Here is a 27146-nt window from a genome sequence, read left to right as displayed (position 1 = left end):
AGTCCTTCTTTCCTTCATGCAGGGTACGGGTGGGGAGAAGGTGGCCCAGTGAGTAGATTTGTCTAAAGTAATTCATTTGGGGGCACCTGGGTGGCTCAGTGGGTTAAGCCTCTGCCTTCGGCTCAGGTCATGATCTCAGGGTCCTGGGATCGAGCCCCGCATCGGGCTCTCTGCTCAGCAGGGAGCCTGCTTCCCTCTCTCTCTGCCTGCCTCTGTGCCTACTTGTGATCTCTGTCAAATAAATAAATGAAATCTTTAAAAAATAATAATAAAGTAATTGATTTGAAGCCTGTGTTTGCGATTACTGTGTCATCTTAACCTTCTTGTTGGCCGTTACTCCATCTCTGTGTCGCTGGGGAGACCCTGTGCCACCCTGTGGCTGGGGGCCCCCCGGGGACTCTGCCTTTGCCCACCTGGAGGGCGTGGTCCTTGCACACGCATGCCAGCCCCGGGGTTGCCCTTCTGGGCATCCTGCCGACAAGCCAGCCCTTGGGCATGGAGGCCTGGCAACCATGTCCGTACCCAGACCTTCCCTGACCAGTGCTGGGTCCCGGCTGGTCTCTGACGGGGCGAAGGCTCGCACCCCCACCCCTCCCTTGGGTGGGAGACAGAGAAATCAGACTTCTGGGACCATCCCTGGATCTGGAAACCCTCCTCTTCCAAGACAGGGGCAGGCGTTCACAGTTTTGGGGGCCACGTTGGCATTTAAGACCTTGACCAGTTTAGAACACTCTCTTTTCCAAACGTTCCGAATATTGTCATGTCTTCCGGAAGGAGCCGCCCCCGTGGCAGTGGGCTGGACGTCGGGGAGCAGGCGAGGGCCGCCTCACTCAGGGACCCACGACGTGCCTGCCCCGCGCCCCTTCTTGCGGGCCAAGCCGCCGGCAGCCCACCGGCCCCGCGGCGTGTTCTCCAGGCTGCTGCTCTGGCCACGGGCCAGCCGTGCCCGCCCAGGGCTCTCGCCTGGCTCCCGCTCCAGCCCGGCTGCCCGGCAGACGCGGAGGTGAAGCTGTAGCCACGGAAGAAAGCAACCAAATGGCAGAGGATCCCACCCACGAACCTGAGCTGGAGCCCGCAGTGGCCTCCACTAGTGCTCAGCGCTTGTCGGGAGGGAGCGGTCGACCGTGACTTAGAATGACTGATGTCTCCAGCGGGTGCAAACACGCAGGGCCCAGTGTCTTCAGACTCGAACGCCAACGAGGCATCAATCCCATTACCTCCGGCTGGTCCGTCCTGGGTGGTGCGGACCCCAAACGGCCCTCTGGCCTGGCCTGGGGCTTGGGGCCGTCACTCCCGCTCACGCCCCAGTGTCCTTATCTGCGGGACGGGACTAGCGAGCGTTCCTGTCTGGGAGGGTCAGCGCGCACAGAAATGCGACAGAGCCGGGCCGGGCGCAGGGTCCACACTGATTCATCGCCTGGCATTCGCCTTACTCAGGACCTTTGGAAAGATTGTAAGACGGCAAATGCTCCCTAGGAAAACTCTGGTAATTACGGTGGTTGCTGAGTGGGCAGCCCGTGGGCCCCGCCGCTCCCTCCCTCCCTGTGTGCGGCCAGCTCGGTCCCCGCCGCCTCTCCCAGCCCGTGCACCCGCTGGCTCTGAAACCACCATCGTCCCCACGGCCACCTCAGGGGGAGGCAACAGAGTCATCTATGGTCACGTCCTCAGTGATTGCCTACGACGCCTCTTCTCTGTTCCGTGTGTGCGCCCGGGGGGCCGCAGAAGGGGCTGGGTAACCAGGAGGAGGTGGGTGCATGCTAGGGTAGCAGGGCCGAGCAGAGACGCAGGGACACCTCTGGCCTCTTGATGCCCTGTGACTGTGACCCCGGCCTTCAGCAGCCTGTGGGGTCCGGTCTTGCCCCACTACCTTCGCATCTTACTCTGCTTCTGAGTCTTTGCTGTAACTCCGATCTGCTGAGAAATCTGTGCCAGGAGGCGCCTGCGGGCTCTGTCAGTGAAGCGTTGGCCTCCAGCTCAGGTCATGATCCTGGGGTCCTGGGATCGAGTCCCGCATCGGGCTCCCTGCTCCGCGGGGGGCCTGCTTCTCCCTCTCCCTGTGCCCCTCCCCCCGTTCATGCTCTCGCTGTCTCCCTCTCTCTTAAATAAATACATAAAATCGTTAAAAACACACACACACACAAAGAAAGAAACCTGTTTCAACAGGGAAATGCAAAACGGACATCGTGTATGGAGGAGATCGGAGGACTGACTCTCCAGTCAGGCTTGGGAGGCAGCGCACGAGCGGTCAGGACCCGCCCCACAAGCGCGGACTGGTGGCTGCGTGGCAGGAACACGCGTCCTTTGGAAACAAGAGACAAATAATGCACCAACAGCGACGAAGGAAGAATAGAGCTACACTTTGCCACTAATCCCTCGCAGATGAAGGTCCCACATGCAGACTGGGACCTTGGAAGTAGGAAGTTCTGAGTTGGTCCAGCGCCTCGGGATAAAGACGCGCAGACAGCGGCGTCGCACCCCGCGGCTCTGGGCGCGTGTCCTTACTGAGTTCCCGTGTTGTTTGTGTGGGATTCGCCTGTGCCCCGGGGCAGAGAAAACGGAATGGACGAGGGGGACAAGGTCACACCACGGAGGCGTTTCCGCTTCTGTTCTCAGCGAAGGTCACAGAGCACAAAGGTCACGTTAGCCGAGGCCCCCGGCAGCTTGTGGAGGAGCTGGAGGCAGGAGGTTCCAGACGTGGAGGGGCAGAAAGGTGCTCCTTCTTTTGGCTCTGCGGGTGCCGCCAGAAAGAAGAGCACCGAAGGCCCCCGCCTCCCGTTGGGAGTTTCCACCCAGGGACCCGTGGAAGGGCGGGGCGTCTCGGTCAGGCAGGAAGTCAAGGTGGCATCCTGTCCCCTCCTGTTCAGGTGTTCAGGTCCCTCTGGAAATGAAAACACAGCTGTCACCTTCTCTCACCCTTCAGGCCGACCCCCCACCCTGAGACGGAGCAGGCACCCACATTTGGCCCCGAGTGAGCGTGGACAGGTCCCCGCCCTGCATGGGGGACACAGCTGGCCTCTGCTAGAGGAGGCCTGACCGGGGGTGCTTTCCCTAGCCACCACGTGGCCTTTCCAATGCTCACAGTGAGGTCCTAAGCCCGGGTTTGGATCAAAACAGGTTTGTTTTCTGGCCCCTGTGCAGAGCACAGTGGATGAAAGCAGGCAGTCCCGTGTCAGCGGATGACCGGGCCAATGTCCCTGGACCCGTGTGGGCCCTTGGAAGGCCCGTGGGAATAGTCAAAAGAAACAACCAAAAATGCAGACCTTTGGAGAAGCTCCCATGGGAAGGGAAGCCTCTTCTGGGTCTTCCCCTCTCCCCGAACATCTGAAGAGACTTGCTAAAGGGCGACTCTCACACTGGCCCTCAGGGGACCCGAGGCAGCCGGTGGTGGTGTCTCAGGCCTCCAGGAGGCCCCCAGCCGCCATCCGTGCGTCCCTCGTGGACGTGCTCATCAGGGCAGGGGGAGCACAGATCCAGGTGCGGGGAGGGGACGGAAGCTCTTTGTAAGCCCTCCGAGGTAGACACGGGCTCCCCACCGGCGCTTCCCCAGAGTCTTCCCTTGAAGGCCCGGTGCATCAGAATCGCCAGGGCCCTCACCGCACACCCCCGACCACACGGGGCTCCTGGGGGTCCTCAGCGCGCACCTGTTTCCAGCTGGACTTTCATGACAACTAGCTTGGCGCGAGCACCGTCTGTCCCAGAGCGGGGCTGCGTGGAGGGAGCCGTTCTGCGGCCTCTGTGGGTGACCTCCCTTTCCTGCCCTCCATGCGCCGCTCCCACGGCCATCTGTACCCCAGGGGTTCCGCCTGAGAGGGGGTGGGGTGTGGGGGGTGCTGCTCTTGCAAACGTCTGTTCTCTTGTTTCCAAAGAGGTTGATGGGTTTGGGCTGAATTTTGTGCTTAAGGGTGTTACGTGTCCCTCAGGGGTGCTCCCCGGCTCACAAAACGAGAGCCACCACGCGTTTCTGGAGAAGGCTTGCCTTCCAGCACGGCTTTGCCAGGGGCCGGCCCCGGGGTAGGAACTATCCGAGCCTACAGAGGATGGACAGTGCGGTGGCACAGTGGGGCCAGGAGTCATAACAGGCCTCAGCAGGGACGGGGCAGCCCTGACGCAGCTTTTCCTTCAAAGCAAAAATTCCCAGCGGAAGCAGAACACAACGTCCAGGGCCCAGGAGAGGCTTGATGCCTTCCCTGGTCTGTTGTTTCCGGTTGAAAGGAGCGTTTTACAAGGTCTTTGATGGAGGGAAAGGAGCTGCTGGAGAACCGCTGGGGGGCGGGGGGGGGGCCGGGGGGGTGGGGTGGGGCGGGGCAGGGAAGGGGGCGGGGGAGGGTCGGCTTGATGAGGTTGTGAAACGGGTCCTGGAGCATCAGAGCCTCCAGGTGTGGGCTCCACAGCTCCCCGAGGATGCTTGTCCACTTGAAAATGGTTAACTTTATGTCACGTATATTTGGCCATAATTTTAAAAACAAAAAGGCAAATCCCATGTTCTTTGAAACGAGGCCAAGGCGTGGTGTGGCTCAGCCTGGGAGGGCAAGTCAGCACCTGTGCGCGGGGGGTCCGCAAGGTAGCAGGCCGCGCTGCTGGGGCTTCCTGCGCGGCCGGGCCCGCTGCCACTCCGGCCTGTCCCCCCAGGGGACGCCGCCCCCCTCCCACCCCGTCACCCTCGGCACTCCCTTCTCCTGCCCGCCCTGCCCCGCACAGAGCCTTGCCTGTGCGACTGGCCATGCTCACGTCCGACACCCAGAGGCCACAGGGCACCTCTCGCTGGACCAGCCCAGGCAGACCCGGGGCCACAGAGAAGGACGCTGGAGGCGAACGACCGGGACCAGCGCCCGCGGCACCCACCTCCATCTGCTCGTGAATCCAGTCCAGGAAGGAGGTGATGCGCGTGTAGACCCCGGGCTTGTTGACGTCGGCACAGCCGATGCCGAAGCTCGTCGCCCCCACCAGCTTCCACAGCCTCCGCTCCTGACACACCAGCGGGCCCCCGCTGTCGCCCTGGGTGGCGAGGAGAGACGCACTGTGGGGGTGTCCCTTGTCCCCCTCCAGGATCCACCCCCTTCCCATCATGAACCCGGCTCTGGGCTCCCACCCCTGTCTCCGAGGACTCCCTCCGGAAACCCCGAACAGAGGAGTCGGCCCCCCAGGGATCGTCTCCCCAAGCTGTGTCGCTGCCAGATTCTAGAGGCGCTGACCCCGTGAAGGTCGAGGCAGATGGACACAGCCTCGGAAGCAAACTAGAGGGAGGGTCTGCCTGGCCGGGCGGGAACCCCGCGGTGTTGGAGTTTCGCTCACTGAGGCTCTGGAGGCCAGACTGGCCGGTCCCCACCCGCCTACAGCCCCCCGGTGCCCCCCTGCAAACCCCGAGAACCAGGGCTGGGAGCGGGAAGCACCCTGAGACCGCTCCTGCCGCCCGCACACAGGCAGAACAGGAGCGCCGGGTCACTGGGCCACCGGCCAGAAAAGGGAGTGCTATCTTGAGCAAACGTCTTCCCCACACCCTGTAAATTTGCTTTTCAGCCAGTCACAGGGAAATGCTGGCCGTGGCCCGTCCCACGGGCTGGGTCACTGTCCAGAGCCCCCCTGCTGCTGGGGCACCCGGAGGTCCCCAGGGGCCCCTACCTGACAGCTGTCCACACCGCCCTTCAGGTAGCCGGCACAGAGCATGGAGGGCGAGATGATGCCACCATACACGTCTCTGTGGTTGCAGATCTTGTTGGACAGCAAAGGCACGGCTGCGTGGTTGAGGACGGGGGAGCCGTCCCCTGTGTCAGAGAGAGGGCAGTACCTGCAAAGGGGCCCTGCTGGGAATTCAGGGCACCCCCGGGACGGGGCCACGCCCCACACTCTGGTGGCAGAAGAGGCCACTCCTGGAGGCGGCCAGCACGTGGTCCGCGGCAAGCTCCCCGATGAGCAGGCCGGGCAGCTCTGCTGCTTCACGTCTGGACCGCGCACTCCCCTAAAGTGGCCAACGCAGGAGGAGGTGGGACGGCAGAAGCCATCAGGGACCCCCCGGGATCCACCCCGGGCCACGCGCTCCACCCACACCGGCCTGTTCGGTCCTCAGAACAATCCAGGCTACAGAAGGGAAACGGAGGCCCATGAAGGACACGGGCTCCGGGGCCCGCGGAAACTTGGTGTGGTCAGCAGAGAAGTGTCCTCCCAAAGGCGTCTAGGTCACCTTCCACGGCAGAAGGGCCCTGAGATGGGGACACGATCCTGGGCTGTCTGGTGGGTTCTTAATGGTACCACAGGCGTCAGAGCAGACGTGAGAGTGGGGCGGAGGTCAGACGGGGGTGGGGAACGGGGGACACTGCCTGGCCTGCTGTGAGGACAGAGGCAGGACCAGCAGGCAGCCCCTGACCCTAGAAAAGGCCAGGAAACGGACCCTCCTTCAGAGCCTGCAGGAGGGACCAGCCTGACCTCCGGACCGTAGCCACCATGTTCCTGGGGTCGAAACCAGTGAGTCTGGTCTTGCTGCCACAGCAATAGGAAACGACACACCCACTCTTGGGTCAGCCCCACCACCGACCCGAAGGGATCCGCACCTCTAACCTGATCTGTTTGCAACCGGGTATCTTTACGCTCTACAGGCCAAAAGCAGGGCACACGTCTCGCACGTGTCAGCAGGAGGGTGCGGGTCCGCACTCCTCAAACCCACATTCTTAGAGTTCTCTGAGTGCGAGCCGCACACCGTCTTCTGCGCGGGCTTCTCCACTCCACCCACGCCCCACGTGCCCAGGCCCACCGCCCAGAGCTCGGCTGAGAATGCCGCCTGTCCCTACTTGCCCCGCAGGACCAAGCGAAGTGACAAACTAATCTTCTGACACCGTAAGTCCTGAGAAACAAGATGCAGAGGCTGTGGAAGCCCAGACCTCCCTCCGTCCGGTCACGGGAGCCCAGGCAGGGGCTCAGCTCCCATCTCCCCAGGCTCCTCGCCCTCACGATGGCCACGAAGACGACGTCCTGCCGAGGGGCTGCTGCGAGGAGCCGGCAGTGTCGTACGGAGATGCCCAGCTCCGCACCAGTACGTGCTGGAGCGGAGCTCAACTGGTCCATGGAGGAAGACTCCAATACGGACAAGAGGACACGGCTGGACAGGGGGACGAGACCCTGCCCTGGGGAAGAAGACCGACCCGGCAGATCTGGGGAAGCGCCGTGTGCCGGGGACATTCAGGGAGGGGGAGACTCCACTAATAAGCCTTAGAAGGAAAATACTGAACTTGCTGTACTGGGGTGAGTGGGACCCCCCCCAAACCATGTTCACCTGCAAACTTAGCACGTGCCTTATTTGGAGTAGGGTCTTTGCAGGTGTAACCAAGGTAAGAACCTCAAGATGAGGTTGTCCTCATCTTAGGGTGGGCTTTAAGTCCAAAGATGAGTTTCCTTCTAAGAGAAAGGGAAGAGAGACTTGTCACACAGGACTGGGGGTGGGGGCACAGGAAGATAAGGCAGAGACTGTAGGGTTGTGTCTATGCCAAGGACGGCTGGAGCCATCGGCAGCTGCAGGAAAAGCCAGGGGCTGCTTCTTCACCCTTGGAGTCCCGGGAAGGAACCAGCCCTGAGACACCTTGATCTCAGACTTCTGAGCTCCAGAGGGAATGAGTCCTGCTGGCTAAGCCCCTCTGTTCGTGGAGCTTTGTTACAATAGCCAACGCCCCCCTTCAAGGAACTCCTACCTTTCCTACCAGAAGGAAAGGAATTGATGGAAAACCTCTGAGTGATGAGCACAGGGGTGCCCCACGCCGACGGAAGGACGGGCTGGGTTCCAGGGCATGCCCTCTTCTCACTAGGATGACGACTTCCCTTACGAGTGTAGACTAAGTTGCCGTACGTCTGCTTCCGCTAATGAAATAAGAGGTCTTCCAACCTCTCACAAGAGGAAAATTCCTCACCGGTTACAGACGGAGGCTTTCTGAATAAGCCTTGGGAGGGGTTCTCTGTGGGCTCCTTATGTGCTTTGCTAGCCCAGTGGGGAGGAGGAGGGAGAACCGCCGACGATCTAGTGAGCGTCTTCCCAACACGGGGTGTCCCCCGTGCTCCTTTCCTGTTTATTTCTCTCCAGGCAAAGTCTGCAATTTCATGCCCCAAGACAAATAGAACCATGACTGACCCACAACCACTGTGCTGAGAGCGTGTGTCCGGCAGCAGACCCATACCCCCTGCCTGGGACGTGTGGCCTCCCCTGGGGACGCCACCCAGGGACACGAAGGGCAGCACGTCATGGTGGGCGTCCAGCCCGGGCCTCAGGCCTCTGGGCCCCCTGGACGTGGAACCTTGACTTCGGGTGACTGACCTCCATCCTCTGTGGCTCCCCATCCTGACGTCCAGCACATTTTTCCATCCGGAAAGTTCTCTTCAGAGTTGGGCAGGCAGACGGGCTGGATCGCGGCTGTTGCAGGGGAGACAGCAGCCTTGAACTCAGCTGAAGCACTCGTCCAAGAAAACAGTCAATGTCCCCAAAGTCCACCTCTCTGAGGAGCTCAAACGACCTCCCAAAGAAAGGTCAAGCCCTTGACTGGTCTGAAAGCTACAGGCAGAGTCAGATTGGGACCGAGGGCCCTAACCCGCCCGCTGCTGGTCTGGACCACACCGCGTCGCCATGAAACATCCCCTGGTGCCTGCTGTGGTCCTGCCTAGCCCACCTGGAGGCAAGAAGCTGGCCTGTTCCCGCGGGCGGCGTCACAAACACCCTGCAGCAGAGACAGGGTCACGGCTGCCGCGAGGCTGTCTCAGGAACACGGTGGGTGACGCGCTAAGCATTTCCGCACGGGACCGTAATGGAAAGACAGAGAAGTCGTCGGCACTCACCTAGTTTTATCAAAGTGCAGACTTCAGCCCCTCGTTTTTATAACCAAGAACCACTAATAATAATAACCAAATGTCACCGTTACAACTTCTCTTTGCTTCTCCAGAAACACGCATTCTAGAGCATTACAAGAGAACACTCGGGGCGCGGTGTGGTGAACACGTGGACCCTGGACCAGGATTCCGCGGCATCGGAGCCCGTTCAATACGCCTGTGCCAACACTCCACATGGCGTGTGCTGGGCAAGGCGAAGGGGCTTGGGTGTGCTTAAGAGTAGGGTCCTAATCCTTTGTCTCTGCAAGACGTTTGGAAGATCTATCCCATGTGCTCTGGTATAGAATAAGCTCCTGGGCAGGGAGGAACTCTGAGCCCACGGGGCCAGAGACCCCCCTTCTACCGCCTAGAGGCACCCCTAACCTGGCCTGGGCAAGTCCCTCTCATCTCCAGTGGCACCAGTAGGAAGAACGTGGTCCCAGCATGAACCGAGCTGACCAAAGTCGGACCACAGGTCTCTAAAATCAGATGTCTACAGAAGCACAGTGCACAACATAGGCAAGTCACGCGCGGGAACCGCGACGGGCACCTCCTGCGGAAGCTGAGGAGATAAACGGACCCGGCGTCTCCGGACGCGGTAGCCCGATGTCCAGAACGCCGTCGAAAATTACGTGTCATACCAAGAACCAGGAAAACCACAACTTCAGTGAGGAAAGGTGATCCCCATGGCCAGCGGGGAAACGTGTGAGCCCCTGGAACCGCCCGGCAAAGACCGCCAAGGGGCTCCGGAAAATGGCTTCCAGGGGTGACTCCAAACTCTCCTGAGAGAAGAGAAAGCAGCAGAGCGGGAGGGAACCCCGACGTACCGCTGAAGGTGAGCGGCCCGGCCAGCTTCATGAGCGCGATGTCGTTTCCCAGCCTCTTGGGTTTGTACTTGCTGTGGTAGATGATTTTCTCCACCAGATGGGAAGGGGCGGGACTGTCCAGCAGGGACACCAGCCCCACCTGGATCGTCCAGGACTTGGGGAGATACAGGCTGAAATGACAAGGCGGAGAGTGAAGCAGGGGCTCCCCCAGAACGTTAACCCGGGGACCTCAAAGGACTGGAGATGCAGGGCCAGGCGGGTGGCAGAGACGGCCGCGCTCCCTGCCTGCGGATGCTCCGCCCTGACCGAGGGTCCCGCGCCCAGCAGGAGCAGAGACCCGCCCGAACGGCCCGCAGGCAAGCCTCGGCGCCTGCGTCTCCAGACTTCTCAGCGTCCCAGGGGTCCGTCAGAGCCCGTTCCCCGCAGAGCCCGTTCTCCGTCAGACAGCAGCCAAAACAGAAACAAAAACGGAGAATTCTCCTCTGTGCTTGGGAATCTTCCTCTGGTTTTTTCCCTGTGCTCAGGTCCCCCGAGACACGGCCTGGGACCCCGGTGCCCACGCGGCCGGAGCCCCCTTTCACTCTCGTGACCACAGCAAGCTCCCCGTTAAGTAGCAAGAGGGAAGCTGGTGGTTTCCCTCCGGGATGGAAGATTCAGCCCCGAGCTTTCTACCTTCTCTGTAGGAGTAGCAGGTCTGACATCCTTAGAATGACCTCGGGGTCACCGGTCACAGCCAGCAGCGAGAGCGATGGGTGCCCTCTGCGGGACAATCTGGCCGGCTTCCCGGCTCTCTGGAGCTGCTGCTGACCGCCGGAGCCGACCCCAGCCTAGCGCCCCCCCAGTGCAGGCCGGGGTGCGCGGGCGATGGGTACTCACTCATAGACACAGTGCGCGGCGGTGACAATCCACACGGGGGTGATGACGGAGCCCCCACACAGGTGGTAGCCCTGGAACTGAAGGCTGGCCTGCCACGGCCACTGCATGAGCGAGGACGCGTTTCCACCCACGATGCGCGAGCTGTAGCCCGTTCTCAGACCACAGACTGCAGAGGGAGAAGGAGGGCCGGGGGTCGATCCCACAGACCTCTCTGGGGACCTGCTGCCACCGCCACAGACTCCCCCCACGCCCGTCGGCCTCGCAGAGCTCACAGCGCAGGGGGAGAGGGTAGGAGCAGAGGTAGGGGTGCAGGGGGAGGAGCCGGTGCTGGCCGCACCCTTCACCGTGAGGCCCGTGACCCCAGTAGGACCACAACTCGCCAGGTGTGTGGGAACCTTGTGCAGCCCTCTCCTCAGTAATGCAGGGCTCGTGGGCACCTGCCTGACTCCAGACCTCACCCCTGCAGTGTGGACACCAGGCAGGGAGCCCGGGGCTCTGACCCGCCTGGGCCCACTCCTCCTTGAGGTGGGCAGGGGGAGAAAGCGACAGCGAGTCAGGCAGCCGGAGCCACCATGGTGACAGGGCCTCACGGACCACGGTCCTGTCTGCCGCTGAGGAGCGGCTCCGGCTGCCTCCCCCCTGCCCACGGGAGGCACACTGTCCTCCTCCATCAGGTGGGGTCCGCGGGGCTCCCCGCTGGCACCCAGGATGCGGGACCCCAGCAGACCCAGCAGGCGGGGGAGACGGAGTGCGCGAGCGAGCGCGGCTCCGGCTCCTCTGCCCTGCGAGATGGCTCACCTGTGCACTGCAGGGTGACCGCCCGGCCCGAGGCGCAGCCCTCCCTGAGGAACAAAAGAGGGGCTTGCGGTAAGTGCCGGCGGGTGAGCCCTTTTCCGGTCCTGGGGTCAAAGAAACACGGACTCTATTCCCGGGCAATTTTAGTCCGTATTTTTTTAAAAAATGCACGCGAGTGAGGTCACACATTCATCCCAAAACTTTTGGCCACAGTGCAGTGCTGTGCATGTGGCAGGTGACCGCTTCTGAGCTCTGCGCGGCTGAGGACAGGACGCGTGGGAGGGGCTCTATGACAGAAACATCACTGCCGTCGGCCGCAGGCCAGCTTCACCCCGGGCTTGGGCTTCTTCGCCGGCCCCTGGAGGACACAGAGTGCCCTTAGGGCAACGTGGCAGCCTCTCCTGGCGCCAAGTCCTTGCAGCCTGGATCACACTGCTGTCCCCTCGCCCTGAGAAATGGCACATGCTCGCCGTGCATGGGGGAGGGGCGCAGGGAATGTGCTCCGCTCACAACCCACCCCGTCCCTTTGTGACTCGTCCTGCCTGTAGAGCCCCAGTCCTCTCGTACGACCATGCAAGAAAACGGGGGCGTCACCAGACCAAGGTTTTAGGACCTCAGCGATGAGCTGTCCCCACAAATTGCACGTGGGTCCCCGAGTGGCAATCAATTACGGGATGGACAGGCTGACAAGCTGTTGTTTCCCAGAGCGGAGGACACGCTCCTGGGGTTTAGTCCCACGTGTCAGGAAGAGCCTACGGGGACGGGACGCCTGACTGTAGAGGCAGGGGACACGCTAGGCTGAGGGTACCGTCACTTACGGGCGCCTCATCTCACCTTTCTCGTGAGTCTTCGGGGGAAACACGGAACGCGAACGGTAAACGTTACCGAACTTTCTAATACTTTCTAGTTTCCTTGCCCCTCCGCCCCGTCCGCGCACGCCCCTGCTGCCCACGATGAGAACAGCAGGACGCACGCGGTGCCCCTTCCTCCCCCTCTGTCGGGCCCCATCGGCCGTGCGGGGCTGGGTTCCCGCATCCCGCCTGGTGCTCCCTCCCTCCAGTCTAAGCAGGGCGGCCGAGCCCCCGCCTTGCATTGGGAGAATGACACTCTCGCAGCCCTTGGGTCCTCGCGGGGCCGTGCACGGCTCAGCAAAGCCCGCGGGGATGCTGTGCAGACGACCGCCCTGCCCGGCCGCTCACCTCGCGTACACAGAATGGTGCAGAGCTGTCACCTTGTCGTCGGGCAGGAGATGATTGATGGACGCAAAGTCCTCCCGGAGCCGCTCCTCGAGCGACCCCACGCTGAGGGTGTCCGAACTCACGTAGCTGCAAGCACAGCGCAAACGCGGACCCGACGCGGGATGCACTCCGGGCGCCGAACAGCCAGCGCTCAGTCCTGGGGCTACCCGGGTCCTACCGGGCCATGTCGGTCCCTCCCCTCCATCCACCAGCAGCTCCGTTGCCGGCTTAGGAAGCCACTGCAGACCTTGTACTGTCTGGGCCCACAGACCACCGCGCCCCCACCCCACTCGCAAGTCTCTTGGGTCCTTGTGGGGCCCCCACAGCCCCTTGACCCACTGCAGGCTCCCGACATGTGCCAGGGAGACCAGTCCCTGTTGTAGCCACGCCCCACCTCGGTGCATCCAGCTGAACTGACCCTTCTTGGCCTGACACGAGCCCCAGACAGAGCAGAACACAGAACTCGGTGGAGGATTTTCGGGCGGGATCAGAGTGGGGGTGCCGAGCACCCAAGGGCCATAGGTCATAGGTCGGGGACAACAAAAGCCAGAGCAGGGCTGGGTGGGGGGGGGTCCCACTGGAGAGAGATGAGCACAGAAGGAAAAGGCTCAGGGCGCCCCAGCAAATGATGAAAGTGTCAAGAAACAGGTCTCGAGAACAATGGTAAAGAGGCCATGGTCTTTAAAAAAAAAAAAAATCAGGTGATTGAGGAGTTAGGAGACGGGTGACAAGCTTCCTCCCCTTTCCTCACGGAACGAACGAGACACGAAGCAGGTGGTTGTTTCGCTCACGAGCACACCGGTTTCTCAAACAGGATTGCATCCCGCTACGGAGATGCTCTGGGCGGGGGGAGTAGATGCAGCCGAGGTTCCCAAAGTCTGGGGGGCAAGGGCCCTCCCAGCGCTGGTGGCGACGGTTCCGCCACCGACAGGGCAGGCGCTCGAGGATGAGCTCCCGAGACGAGACAGAGAGCTGTGGGACGCACGGGGCCCCCGAGGGCCACCCCGGGATCCCCAGAAAACGGCCCAGTCTGCAGGAGGTCGTGACCATCCCAGCGGCCGGCTCTCCCAGGACGTTCCCGTGCGCCCGGCTCGCTCCGTCGCGCACCGCCCCCCACCCTTCAGAGCAGGTCCTGCTGTTGTCCCTGTGTCCGAGGCCGAGTCAGGGGACTGGGCTGAGGACCGGGGATCTAACCCAGGCCATCCTGCTTGACAGTCTCTCCCCTTTGGCTGCCACCACAGACAGCGGACATGGGATTCGGCCGGCAGAGATCAAAGAAGGGCTTTCGGGAGAGGAGCAGGAAGGAAAAGTCACTCTCGGAATGGCAGCGTCGACGTGGAGGGCAGAGCCGGTTCTCGGGGAGGGAAGCCGGCCGTGCTGAGGGGCCGCCTCGGGAAACGGCGTTGGCTAGACTCCCCCCGAGGGCGCACGCGGAGGGCGGGAGGGACCGTCTCTGGGTGGGCGGACGGGAATCTGAGGGAGAGGAGTCTCGGGGCCCTACTGCGTGGGAGAGGGGGCTGGGGGCTCAGGGGAAGGAAGGGGGAGCCTTCCGGGAGGGAGAGGGAGCTGGGGAGTAGTAGGGACACCCCAAAGTCCAAGAAAGGGCCCCTGGAGGGAACAGAGGTGCCTGGGGAAGCTTTCCTCGGTTCACAGAGGTGGTGGTATGTGTAGGTGTGCGCACAGGTGTGTGCGTGAGGTGTGTGAGTGTGCACGGGTGCGTGAGGCGTGTGAGTGAGCACAGGTGTGTGCGTGAGGCCTGTGAGTGGGCACGGGTGCGTGACTTAGTGTCTGTGCAGTGTGGGTATTGTGCATGCGTCCATACGAGTAGTGTAGCTGTGCGTGCGTGTGGTACGTGCGTGTGCGCGTGGGCTGCGAACCCCGTCCTCCCCGTCTGTGGGGCGTGCCATCCACAGCCCGTGTGTGGGGCTCAGCCGCTGTCCCCAGCTGGACCGAGCTGACTCCTGAATGCAGGCTGTCACGAGGTGAGAGGGACGTGGTCTAGGGACATGGGCTGGGGGACGCTGGGGTGCAACGGGCACCGGAGGAAGGAGCAGAGATATGCCCCACATCTGAACATCGAGACTCCCTGGACTTCAAGCGGTTTCCGGCTTTGATGCCGGGGTCGGGGGACTGGGCAAGGACACGGGGACTCGGGCACCAACGCCCAGGAGCGTGGGAACACAGAGAGCCCACTTTGAACCCGGGGCCAAGAGCAAAAGGGGCTGGGGTGCCGTGGTGGGAGGCCACGGAGGGCAGCGTGGTCGGGGGTCCGAGGAGGGGCCAGCAGAGAGAGGTCAGACGTGTCCCCTCAGTGCACAATGTCCCGGGACAAAACCAAACACTGAGAAGTGAAGACCCCGCTGCCGGGCCTGTCCCTTCGACATCTTTCCAAATAACTGTTGGGAGGGACTGAGCTTTCACTATATGGTGGGTGTTTCCAACTTGGTCCTTTGGGGCGCCTTGGAAGTGTGCGTGACCGCCTGGGGTCCGCCAGCACCCAGTGCGTGGGGGCCCTGTAGGTGCCCTGTGGCTGCAGCCCGAGCCGCTGGGGGCTTAGTCTTTGGCTCGGAAGTTCCTTGTTTCCTGTGTGCATCTGGGGTCTGGGGTCCTGTCCCGACCATGAGACGCCCCCAAACATGTCCCTTCCCATGTGACCCTGACAGAACCACTTAGCGTGCGAGAGCCTAGTGTGTGCACCGGGGGATCAGGGATGATACCGAGGTTGGCGTGGGGGTGCGCTGTGATGGTGGGCAGCGGCACCCCATCCATGCCCCCTAAAAGGAGGCTCTCTCTCCCCATCGTCACCACCATCAAATGCTTTACCCATCCGCGGGAAATGTCCTTGAAGTTACCTTGGAAAGCCCAGCTGGGCACAGGCGACGTTAGCGTGGTGACCTCTCCAGTCGTCAGAGCACACGGTCCTCCAGGCAGCAGCTGTGAAAACCTGCAGCACGGCGCTCTGGCCGCTCACACGGACTGCCCGGTGCACGGGAGGAAGGGTCCGTGAGCCGCCCACGGGGCCTGAGCATGGGCGCAGAGGTCTCTCTGCAGCTCGCTCAGGTCCCCGCCCTGCTGAATCGACCTGCCCCTCCCCCGAAGCACCCCCACCCTGCGGGGCCGCCCCAGCTCCTACGGCCTGGACCCCGAGCTCTCTCCCTTCCACCCCTGTGTTCTCCCCAACCGAATTTTGGCCCCAAGGGACAGCCCCCGCTTTGCTCCCAGCTCAGCCGGCCCTGAATGCCAGGGGATCCCGCTGAAGGACGTGACTTGACCGCGGCATGGATCTGGGCCCATGGATCTCACTGCCCAGATGGGTAGGTCCGGTTCGGGGTGTCCTACAGGAGGAGCCTGGCCTTACCGCACCGGTACTCGTCCTCCCCGTCTCTGCAGTCGGAGACCCCGTCACATCGAGCCATCAGGTCGATGCACTTAAAGGACGAGCGACACCTGTACTTTCCGGAACAGTCGAAGTGGACTGGGGAGAGGGGAGGACCAGGGTGTCAAGGACGGGCCGGCTTCGTCAGTGCACAACACTAACCACCATCCCCAGGCCGCCAGGCCACGAGCGTGGCCGCTTTCCTTCAGCCCAGTTTCTGTCCCAAATCCCAGCGGGTGGAGCTGCTATACCCCAATCTGTCTCAGTATGTGGCCTCGAGCCCCAGGTCTGGGGCTCAAGGTTGAGAGAAAGTGCATGGCTGTGGGCCGACTGGCTGAGCCAGCTGAGCAGGGGCTTCCGAGTGAGGACGCCTCGGCCCCCCGGTCCACCTCCTGTCATCTCCGACCCTGGGCGAGAAGAGACGGGACCGGGGACCCCACAGCGGAGCCAGGGGCCGGTTATTTGAAAGAGAAGAGGAGACAGTGTCGGTATCAGAGCCGCCCGAAGGACTCACTTTCTCGAAAGTCACATGAACCTCTTTTTAAAATAGCAGGGAGGCGTGGCCCAGCGTGAATGGCCTTGTCTCCTCCTCCCGGCCCCGCACCCCGGCCCGGCCCACAGAATCGCATTTCATCAGCTGCCTCTCCACACTTCTAACTGGGCAGGCTCCTTGGTGACAAAGCCCCGAGCACGGCCAGCAGCCCTACCCCCACCCCCCGGGCCCCAGTGGGCTCCACGTTCAAGCAGGCAAAGAAAACTCCAAGTCTGCAAGCCCCAGAGATTCTGGTCTCCAGTAATTAAGGCTGGGGGGCAGCGCCCCGCCGGTGTGGGCCGTGGGGGGCTCATCAAAGTTTCAACACCTGGACAGGCATTGGAGAGCCCACTGAATAATGAATTGTACTCACTGCCCAGCCCGATGGCCAGCGCCAGGATCAGGGCAATGACCCCAATGACGATGATGGGGAAGAAACGCAGTGGCAGCAGGGACAGGATCTGCGCCGCGACCGCGTCTGCGTCTGGAAACCGACAAGGGGGTGGGGGTGGGGAGAGCAGAAAGCCGCAGAGCGGCGGATTTGAATAAGATAAAACTTGAAATTGAGCTATTCGGCCCTTCTCCCCTCAAAGCAGAGAATGTTCTGGCCCAAAGAAAGTCGCCGTAGTTAGAGCGAAGGCCATCTATCTGGGGACACACCCTCCAGAGGCTCAGCCCCAGGCTCTCCACCCCTGACCCAGCTGAGACCGTCCCGGGTTAGGGGATGGCGTTACTGACCAAAACGTGTCCCCCACCCCCCGCCCCATCCACCCTGCGGTATGTTGAAGTGTGGACCCCCAGGACCTCAGAATATCGTCTTATTTGGAAATGGAGTTTTTACAGGGGCTGTCGAGTTAAAACAAATAATCGTGTGGGTCTAATCTCATCTCACTTGTGTCCTTTAGAAAGGGGACATTTGAACCCAAAACAGACATGCCCAGAAGGGAGTGGTGTGAAGAGACACAGGCAGGACACCATGTGAAGGTTCAGGCAGAAAGGGGGGTGACAAACCTACAAGCCAAGGAACCGCAGATGATCAGCAAACACCAGAAGGAGGGTTTCCCTGTGGGTTTCAGTGAGAACACAGCCCTGCTGGCACCTGGGTTTCGGTCTTCTGGTCTCCCGAACCATGTGACAATAGACCTGTGTTCTTCTAAGCCACCTAGTTTGTCGTCCTCTGTAGTACAGGGGGCAAGTGGAGCCCAGGTGCCCAGAAATGCTTTCCCACAGAGGACAGTGACCTGTACGGGTGACCCATAAAACCCAAACAGGGTTCTCTGAGAAGAGGGAGGGCTAGGACCTCTAAGATGGTCACAAGGTGATGTAGCAGCCCGTTCTCCGTGAGTCTTGAGCATGGCAACACAGACAACCTTGTCCCAGACCGTCTCTCAGAGGATGCTTTGCAGAACAAGCAGCCTTCGAAGACAGAGATGACATCTCTCTCCAGAGCAAGGAGCAGGCCTGCTTACTTTCTGGCTTAACAAATGCAATGTCTTCCTTTGGGACAAATTGTGTACAGGTCAGCTTCCAATTCGTTAAGAAAGATTTGAGTTGGCCTTGGTTCTGGGTTCCTTTGTGTGCTACAGACCCCCCCACCCCCACCCCGGGCATGCAGGGTGTCCCTGGGCTATTCCACGTCACCTTCATGGGACTTGGCGGGCATGGGGAACTGACTTGAACAGGACGCACGTGCCGTTCATGCCGTAATAACATCCTCCGTGTCTGAGCTGGGAGTCTCTTGTCTTCTGCCAGCATCCACCAACTGGGCGGGCTGACTTATTAGCTTGCAAGTAAGGTAAACCCCAGACCTGTCCCAGCTCTTGCCGAAGAACCAGGCAGATGGGATGCTATACAAGCATTACGATGCCCAAAATTATGAGCATCTGTGAGCAACTAGGAGAATTTCCATCAGCACTTTTATTCCAAGGAGAACAAGCCACGTCCTGCAAATTATCTCACCAGACCTGAAAATACATCCATGCCACGGTTGTCCCCATGTACACTGAGGAAGGTGGGAATGTGGGAGGGGGAGACGGCTTTCTTCACAGCACGTGGTTACTCGCGACAGAACATCCCTTTCTCTCCTACCCTAGTCTTAGAGATGTTGAGCTGAGAGATCTCCCACGGAAAGCTTCAGAGATCTCCCCCTGCCTGTCTTTGGAAACCCAGAGCTTCACCCTCTCGCAATGAAGGGTGTGCTTATAAAATGGCCAATATCATTCAGGGCTACTTGAAAAGGAGGGAATTTGAAGACAAAAATGGGGGGAAGGAGGGGGGAGAGGAGAGGAAGAAGAGAAGAGTAAGAGAAGGAATGAGGAAGAGGGAAGGGAGAAGCGATTAAGGAGAATAAGAAAGGCACGTGCTCCGTGGCCTGACGGATTCAGAATGAAGAGGGCGAGGCAGAGGGCAAGGTCTTGTCTTGGCCAGGATGAGTAGGCCGTTTGCTCTGCAGCTGTGTTCTCAGAGCCTAGACCAACACCTGGTGCCCAGCAGTCCTTGATGAAGACCCCTGACCCTTGAACAATGCAGGTTTGAACTCTTTGGGTCCACTCACACGTGGATTTTTAGTAGTTCCATGTATTTTCTCTTCCCTAAGATTTTCTTTTCTCTCGCTTACTTTATCGTAAGAACGCAGTGTATAATACGTGTAACACACAAGATACTTGTTAGGTGAGTGTTTATGTGATCAGGAAGGCTTCTTGTCAATCAGTAGTAGGCTATTAGTAGGTAAGTTTTGGGGGAGCCAAAGGTTATACGTAGATTTTTTACTAGGTGGGGAGTCAGCAACCTAATCCCACCCCCGTGTTGTCCAAGGGTCAACTGTATCAGTAAATTGCATGAATGGCTGACATCGTGAGAACGGAGGTTGTTTTATCTCAACAGGAGAGACCAGTTCCCTTCAGGACAACCAATTCGTGGTCTTGGGTTAACAGACCAGTCTCTTCTTTACAGCCTTCCCCACCCCCGGAAGCCTGAACCAAATTAAGAACTCCCCTTCCTGAGAACCACATTCCCTTACCCTTTAAAAATCTGCAGGAACCCCCAAGAATGACCTCTTATCACTCCAATTGCTGTGTCTAAGAGTTAGATTCAGGAAATTCATCCTAATTATAGACCCAAAGATTGGTACTCGGTGAGAACCTTTGTATCATTCACATTTGCCTCCTTACAGGTGTCCTGCCATAGTGTCCTGTGGTGTCACCATGGCCCCGCTCCCCCTCCTTGTTCTGTCTTTGAGGGCATGAATGAATGGATTGAAAGCCAAATGCATAGCACTTCCTCAAAAAAGAAATGCAAATGATCGACACGCAGGAAAAAAACCTTCACCCTCTCTGGAGATTTGAAAAACTGCCAACCAAATGTAACGACATCTCAACCTCACAATATTTATTATGACTGCGGTTAGGGCATCCCCACTGCAGTCCAAGGTGAAAGGAAATGGACCTTCACTTAGAGTCAGTCAATAGGTGTGTATGTTGCATAAACTTTTTGAGAGTCAGATGGCAATTACGAACCAAAAGTCTTGAAAATGGGTGGAATTTTTGACCTAGTAAGGCCACTTCCAGAAATTTATGTTAAGATGTCATCGTTGATGTACATAAGTTTCTATCTACATGGACAGTCAGAGAGGGGATGTGTATGATACTGATGCATAGGAAACAGCCTGAACGCCCCTCAGAAGGAACTGGTGACAAAACACGTATAGCGTTAGTTCCATGACAAGGAAAGGGGGTTGGCAAACCTCCTCTGTGAAGGACCAGATAGTAAATATTTTAAACTTTATGGTCCATACAGTCTTTGTTGCTACTGCTCAACTACTATGGCATGAAGGCAGCCATAGACAATTGCTGAAATACAAATGTGTCTCTGTTCCAATAAAACTTTATTTATAAAACCAAGTAGTGGGCCACATGGTCATCAGGCCATAGTTCACAAACTCCTAAAGAATATTTAATTATTTAATGCCATGGAAAGAAGAACATGATACTGTTTCATTTGGAGGGGAAAAAAGCTTCAAAATAGAATATTCCACTTCCAACAGACAATACAGATAAGAAGATCAGAAAAAGGCAAGAAATCCAATACTAAAACACAAATTGGGTTATTTCTGAGTAATGATAAAATTCTGAGTAACTTAAAAAAAAATCTCTTTGCTTAACTGTGTTTTCTAAATTTCTATAATGAACAATACATTGCTTATTTATTTAAAGCACTACTGGATTCTCACTCCTGGAAATTAATCATGAAGAAGTGAGAAATCAGAAGTGAATACGTACAGTGTTATTCACGCTTGTATTATTTGTACTATGGAAATATTGGGAACAATTATATGTCAAATGATGACTTTTAAATTACGTGAATTACACATCTACTTGATGGAATGTTGTGATGTTATAAACAAAAGGCATTTACAAAAACCAAGTAGCACCTGGGAAAACGCCTGTCTATACCTATCCATCATGATACACCTAATGACACTAGGTCACGTGGGGGGTTCCTAGTCATCTGCAAGAATGCATACTTACGGGCAAGAACGGGAAGAGAATGAAGACAAACAAAAACCAGGTAAATCTTGGAGGTCGGATGATAGCAGGGTATTTTTTAAATTTACATTTATGCTCACTTTTTGAGCTGTACTTTTGAATAGCGTGTCCTTACCCTTACTTAAAGCCTATCTTCCACCTCCCATCTTCTCCACAACCTCCATTGCCCAGAGGGTCTAAAAGGAATCATTAGGGCGGCCCCCACTCCATGCTTTCTGGAACCTCAGCCAGATCCCCTCAGGTGTCCCCCTTCCCAGCCCCCGAGGTCAGCATTCCTGACTGCACCTGGGAGCAGCGAGCCATGGCGTACCGGCTCACCGGGACGAGTCCCACATTTGAGACCGACGTGTAAAACCATTTCTCCCTGTTGCTCAGAGCAGCTTTTGTCTTCTGCGGCTGGATTTTAATCGAGGCATCAAACACCTTCGGCAATGCCAGGCTTACTTTCAGTTTCCTGGAAGAGCTGATGGTTCTCAGGACTCCCTGGGGGACTCAGAGATTCTCCAGCGGGACCTGACCCCTCTCTCCCAGGGGCAACTGGAGCCTCCATTTCTGAAAACCTCCCCCCAGAGAACGCAAACTTCTGTCTCCCGGAGTTGGCAAGGGGCTGACCAAGGGGATGCCCCCATCTAGTGCTCCCCCCTCTCCAGGGCTCCATAAACCCAAGGAAATGCAAGCAATCGGTGTCCCTCTGAGGAAGAACACTCGGGACACTTCCCCAAAAGTCACACCACGTTCCACCTACCTGGTACAACAGGACTTATTTTCAAATCCTCAAGTCCAAAAAGTGATCTGAAGGAGAAGGGAGCCTCCGCCGCGGGCGGGTCGTTTTCCCCCATGGTGACTATCTCAGGACCTCTGAGATCCGGCTCTACCTCCACCTCCTTCACCAAAAAGAACAGACAGCGTTTGCTCCTGTTTGCATTTTTAGCGTCAAGCGTATCTTTGTCACGTTAAATCTTTGTAATCCAACAATCCCCATAAAGCACATTCGGTACCGATAGATCAAAACTCTTTGTCCAGGGAGAACAAATTCTTTTCATGAGCCACAGCAGGTCACAGAGAAACTTCCAGTTAACGCCAAACTATGAACTTAATTCTGCTAAAATAATGACTTTCTCACTGTGTATTCTACCGATCTTAAAATCAAAGGACTAGCCGTCTTCAGAGATATCCCCTCTTACGATTTAGAAATTACTGCAGCATTATTTTTCAGAAGATAAATCACTTTCAAAGCACTTTCTTTCTTTTTTTTCTTTTTCGTCATTGTTCTTTGTCCCATATAAACTCAACCCTTTGCCTGCACCTGTGGGACACCTATTGTAACCATAAGAAGTTTCTTATACTCACAGTGTCCACGCACAAAAAATGTAGATGACACCAGGGAGGGGACAGTCACCCACAGTATTTGTAGTTTCCCATAAACACAGCCTTTCCCTGGCTCGCACAGACGTGACCTAGTTAAGGATGAGAGTATCCATGCCCTCTGGGTGCCCAGTCCCCCACACAGCAAAGGGGGGAGCAGCTAGGCACCTCTGGCTCGCACCAGCTACACTGGGGCTTTGTTTCCTCCAAGAGAATTGCACCTGTCGCAAAGCCAGAGAGGTCAGAAGCCTCCAAAAGTCATTCCTGCGGCTCTAAGAGGGGCGGAGTGAGCGAGGAAATGGCGGAATGTTCCCAAGTAAAGCCCAACTCACCTTCCCAGTTCATCAGTTCTTTGGGAACCTGCTTCCTTAAAGGAGGTTCCAACAGTCACATAAACATAGATCCTTAAATCACCCCTTTTAAATTTCTGTTTACTGGTTGCAGTGTTGGAGATCCAACAGGAAACTACAAAGCCGTTTAAGGCAAACTCTCTCTTCACGCTGGTCCAGGCAGTCTTAGGAAAATCGAAGCAAGGATTATGCCCTATAAATATTTATTTCCTCTCCACCTCAAAAGTGGCTCTGAAGAGAATCTTAGAAAACTAGTAAATACACACCTGCCATTTTTGCTTCTGATCCCTGCGGACACTTGCCGCGTACTATCAGCATGTGGCAAATGACGCAGCCTAACTTAACGACCAGAGTAAGGACAAGTGGTAAAATGCTTTCTGAAACCTTGAACCTAGGCACGGAAGTCCCTTCCCGAACGGGCCGTCCTTGGTCTGCTTCAGAACACGCGGCAATGTCGAGAAACCCTCTCTCAGAAGCATGACCTCTCCCCGAACCACTTTACTCACCATTTCTGGGGCTGCCATCATTAAAAGCAGAAATATTTTCCTTTTTCATTATAAAGGCCAGTGTGATGGTAAGCAGGCTGCCAACAGGTTCTTCCAATCGGGAAATACTTCCCCAAGTCACTCAGCCTTGTCGACTCAATCATCGCAAGTGGCAAATGGTATGATCGCAGGCAGCTGTGTAACCCGACCTGGATGCGGCTATCGGGTGGCCGTCGGTGGGATGACTGCAGAGACCAGAGAGGGGAAAAATGTGACCTGCCTTTAATTAGTAAGCAAGGTAAGCGAACCTTTTCAGAAACTACACATAAGAGAGTCTTTGGAACACAGATTCTCCTTTTATAAAAGAACGGATAGGTCCTGCCCAGTGCTGAGCCAGCACAGCAAGAGAGGCAGGCAAAATGCCAGCTCGGGGTGGGGGGGTTCTCCGTGTGATTGAGTCCAAGCTTAGACTCACAGCTGCTCTGGAGACCAAGGAGAGGGAGCCCAAAGGTGTTCTCACAGCACTCGATAGACTAGAGACACTTTGCACATTCTGTAAGGGGCCTCTCCGTCCTTAGGGATTTCTGCACACACAACACAGCTTTAAAATGTTTGATCATGAGAGAGCATAGCCCCGCTGCTGTGGGGACTGAGCCCCTTTGGAAGTCTGGTGGAATAGAGCTAGATGCATTCATTGATTCACCAAATATTGATGGGCCATCTGCCATGAGCCAGGCACTCTAGACTCACAGCAGATGGCAGAGGGGACAAAGCCTTCACCTGTGGTCTCAGGTGATGACAGATGCTAGGAAGAGATGAGGCTGGGAGGGGCTTAGAGAGTGATCAGACAGGGGGGTGGAGGAAGACTTCTAGGAAGAAGTGGTATTTCAGTGGAGACCTCAATGATGAGATAAAGTAGGTCTTGTGAGCTAGGAGGGGAGACTGTTTTAAGCCCAGGACCATCAACTCCAAAAGCCTGGAGAATATGAGCTGGGGATCAGAAAACATATATGCTTGCAGATCGGCGGATCATGGAAGGCCTGGACCATTGGAAGGACTCTGATTTGGTTTCCATATGACGAAAATCCACCAACGATCTGAGCAGGGCAAGGTCAGCTCTGTGCATGTGTACAGAGCATAGGGACAGAGGTGAAGTCACAAGAAGCCAGCAGGAAACTACTGAAGACCTGGGCCCCCATGGTAGTGACTTGGACCAGGATGCTGGTGGTGCAAATGGAGAACAAAAGCGGGTTTGGGGGTTGATTTTTAAAGATAGAGTGGGCAGGATTGGCCAATGGCAGCTATAGCCAGAGAGATACATTCAGCCAGTTGTGGTGTGACTCAGTTTTGTTTTCCTACCTCTCAGCACCTGTGCATGCACATCTCAATGTTTTGGGATGTAAGACCGGGAATATTTCAAGCTCACACACACCCCCTTCACATCTTTGCTAACGACTCTCTCCAGTCCTTGAACAAACATTTGCCCTCGAAGACAGGGATAGGAGACTTAGAACTCAATTCTTTCTCTGTTTTCACTGGAGTGCTGTAAGCAATGTGCCAATGGAATATCACTCTCAGAGGACAGTCTAGAATGTACACTCATGGCGTCTGGCACAGGGATGAGTGTGTGATGAGGCTCCAGGCGCACGGTTGAGCTGGTCATAAACTAAGGTGATGGAACAATACTGAGTAGACAGGTAGAAAACCAGAAACAATCATGAATTCACATATGTCGTATTAATACATTAACAGGTTAACATCTTGGATATGTGTCAAATGAGGTCAGTTTGCTAAGGTAGAGCAGGGAGTTGACCCATGATGATGGCTGAACTTCTATGACCATGTAGGAGCTCTCAGAAAGCTCACCTACAAGTTGATTTCATCAATCTCAAAACACAACTTTAAGGAAAGAGAAATCATCGTACCTAGAACTGGCATTCACCAAGGTGGTGTCTTGCGTGGTCTTGGTTTGGAGGTACGAGAAGGGGAGGGGAACCCCTAGGGGTCCCCTAGGAGCTGTGAAGATTTTGTAACCATTGGCATACAGCTTGAGTTCCAAGCATTGTATCAGTTTCCACCTTTTTATTTATTTATTTTTTTAATTTGAGAGAGAAGGAGAGAGAATATGAGCAGAGTAAGGGGCAGGGAGTGAAAGAGGCTGATGTTGGGTTCCACCCCAGGACCCTGGGAACATGACCTGAGCTGAAGGGGACACTCAACCAACCAAGCTACCCAGCCCCCCTCAGTCTCCACCTGGATCCCATTGGTGAGAGAAGGAAGCTTTGGGAGTTGGCCCCGAGACGTGTCCATCAAGAAGGTTTTGTCTTTCCACTACTCGTCTTGGAAGATAACTTTTCAAGCTAAGGAAAAGGGATGAGGCTGGATTGGTCATTTCCTGGCTTACATAAATAAAATTTTAAAAAGAGAGAGAGAGAAATTTGTATTTTAATATGTTATAAAGATAATTGCTCAGAAAGTGATTTACTATTGAGAAAAGAAAAATATGTTTGAGTGGAGGCTATATTCCAGACCCCAAATCTACTTTTTTTTTTTTTTCTGGTCACAGGCTTTTTCTGCTTTGAGACTTTCAAATTTGAGCTATTTGTTATGAAATTATTTCATCTTTTTAATTCCTCAAAGAAGAAGGATATTAAAAAACATAATTAACTTATGTTTAAAGATAAAATATTGAACGATTTTCCTCTGAAATGCAGAATACAGGGAGATGCACTGTCCAGAAAGATACCATATCTACTCCACAACTGGGGTCCGAGCCAGTGCAATAAAAGAAGAAGAGGAAAAGGAAGAGGAAGAAGAAGGAGAAAGAAGGAAGAATAAAGAAGAGGAGGAAGAGAAAAAAAGAAGATAAGAAAAGGGAAAAAAGAGAGGAGAAGGGAGTCGGGGGAAATTGGAAGGGGAGGAACCATGAGACTATGGACTCTGAAAAACAATCTGAGGGGTTTGAAGGGGCGGGGGCGGGAGGTCGGGGTACCAGGTGGTGGGTATTAGAGAGGGCACGGATTGCATGGAGCACTGGGTGTGGTGCAAAAATAATGAATACTGTGACGCTGAAAATAAATAAAAAATAAATTAAAAAAAGAAAACTAGAAAGGAAAAAGAGAAATAAAAAGAAATTTTAAAAGTAAAGAATACGTACTGGTAAGGAAGAAATAAGTGTATTATTCATCGACACAACTCCTTTTGTACATAGAATATTTTTTAAATTCTAGAGATTGGTTACTGGAATTAATATGTAAGCCCAACAAGACATTTGGATGTAAATTAAATTAAAACAATGTGAAATCAATAGTATTTTGAATCACCAGCAACAAAGAGTATGAGTATGAAATTGAAAAAAAAAAACAATTTACAGTGACATTGAAAATGATCAAATACTTCAGAATAATCTAACTCATATTGGAAGACATCTACACAGAGAATTACACAACAGAATTGAAAGAAAATCTGATAACTCTATTCCAGGAAATTTAACAACTTGGATAAAATGATCAAGTTCCTTGAAAAACAACTTAATGAAACCAATGCAAGAAGAATATTCTTGTATCTATTTAAAAAATTAAATCCATAATTTAAACCTTTCTTAAAAAAATTCTAGGCCCAGATGACTTTACTGATACATCTTTTCAAACATTTAAGACGTTACACCCGTCTTACAAAAACTCAGAGTATCAGGAAAGAGGAAATATTTCCCAACTCATGTGTGAGGCCAGAGTAACACTGACCCTTAGGGCGACCAACTCTCCTCATTTGCTAGGGACTGAGATGGGGTTTCCTAGAATAGGAACTTTCAGTGTTGTGACCAGGAACTCTTCGGATTATCGGAATGAGTTGATCACTCTATTGCCACCAAAACCTGACAAGGAAATTATAAGAATGGAAAAGAACAGGCCATGCTAATT

General features: G+C 55.9%; 1 protein-coding gene across 1 annotated transcript; it reads right to left on the bottom strand.

Annotated features, from left to right (window-relative positions):
* Window positions 1-2136: 2136 nt before the first annotated feature.
* TMPRSS3 (transmembrane serine protease 3) lies at window positions 2137-21910 on the bottom strand. The gene is made up of 12 exons (XM_004762214.3): window positions 21772-21910; window positions 16856-16966; window positions 15933-16049; window positions 15427-15550; window positions 12536-12661; window positions 11340-11383; window positions 10542-10707; window positions 9666-9835; window positions 8294-8389; window positions 5620-5762; window positions 4843-4995; window positions 2137-2878 (listed from the first exon to the last, which is right to left on the bottom strand). The coding sequence occupies exons 1-12, from the start codon at window positions 21863-21865 to the stop codon at window positions 2861-2863; spliced, it is 1362 nt and encodes a 453-aa protein (XP_004762271.2). The 5' UTR covers window positions 21866-21910; the 3' UTR covers window positions 2137-2860.
* Between the last annotated feature and the right edge of the window lie 5236 nt (window positions 21911-27146).

This window comes from Mustela putorius, unplaced genomic scaffold (assembly GCF_011764305.1).
Source record: "Mustela putorius furo isolate JIRA1106 unplaced genomic scaffold, ASM1176430v1.1 tig00000765_pilon_pilon_pilon, whole genome shotgun sequence".
NCBI lineage: Eukaryota > Metazoa > Chordata > Mammalia > Carnivora > Mustelidae > Mustela > Mustela putorius.
Note: the sequence above shows the minus strand (reverse complement) of the source record. Positions and strands in the feature narration are given on the sequence as shown.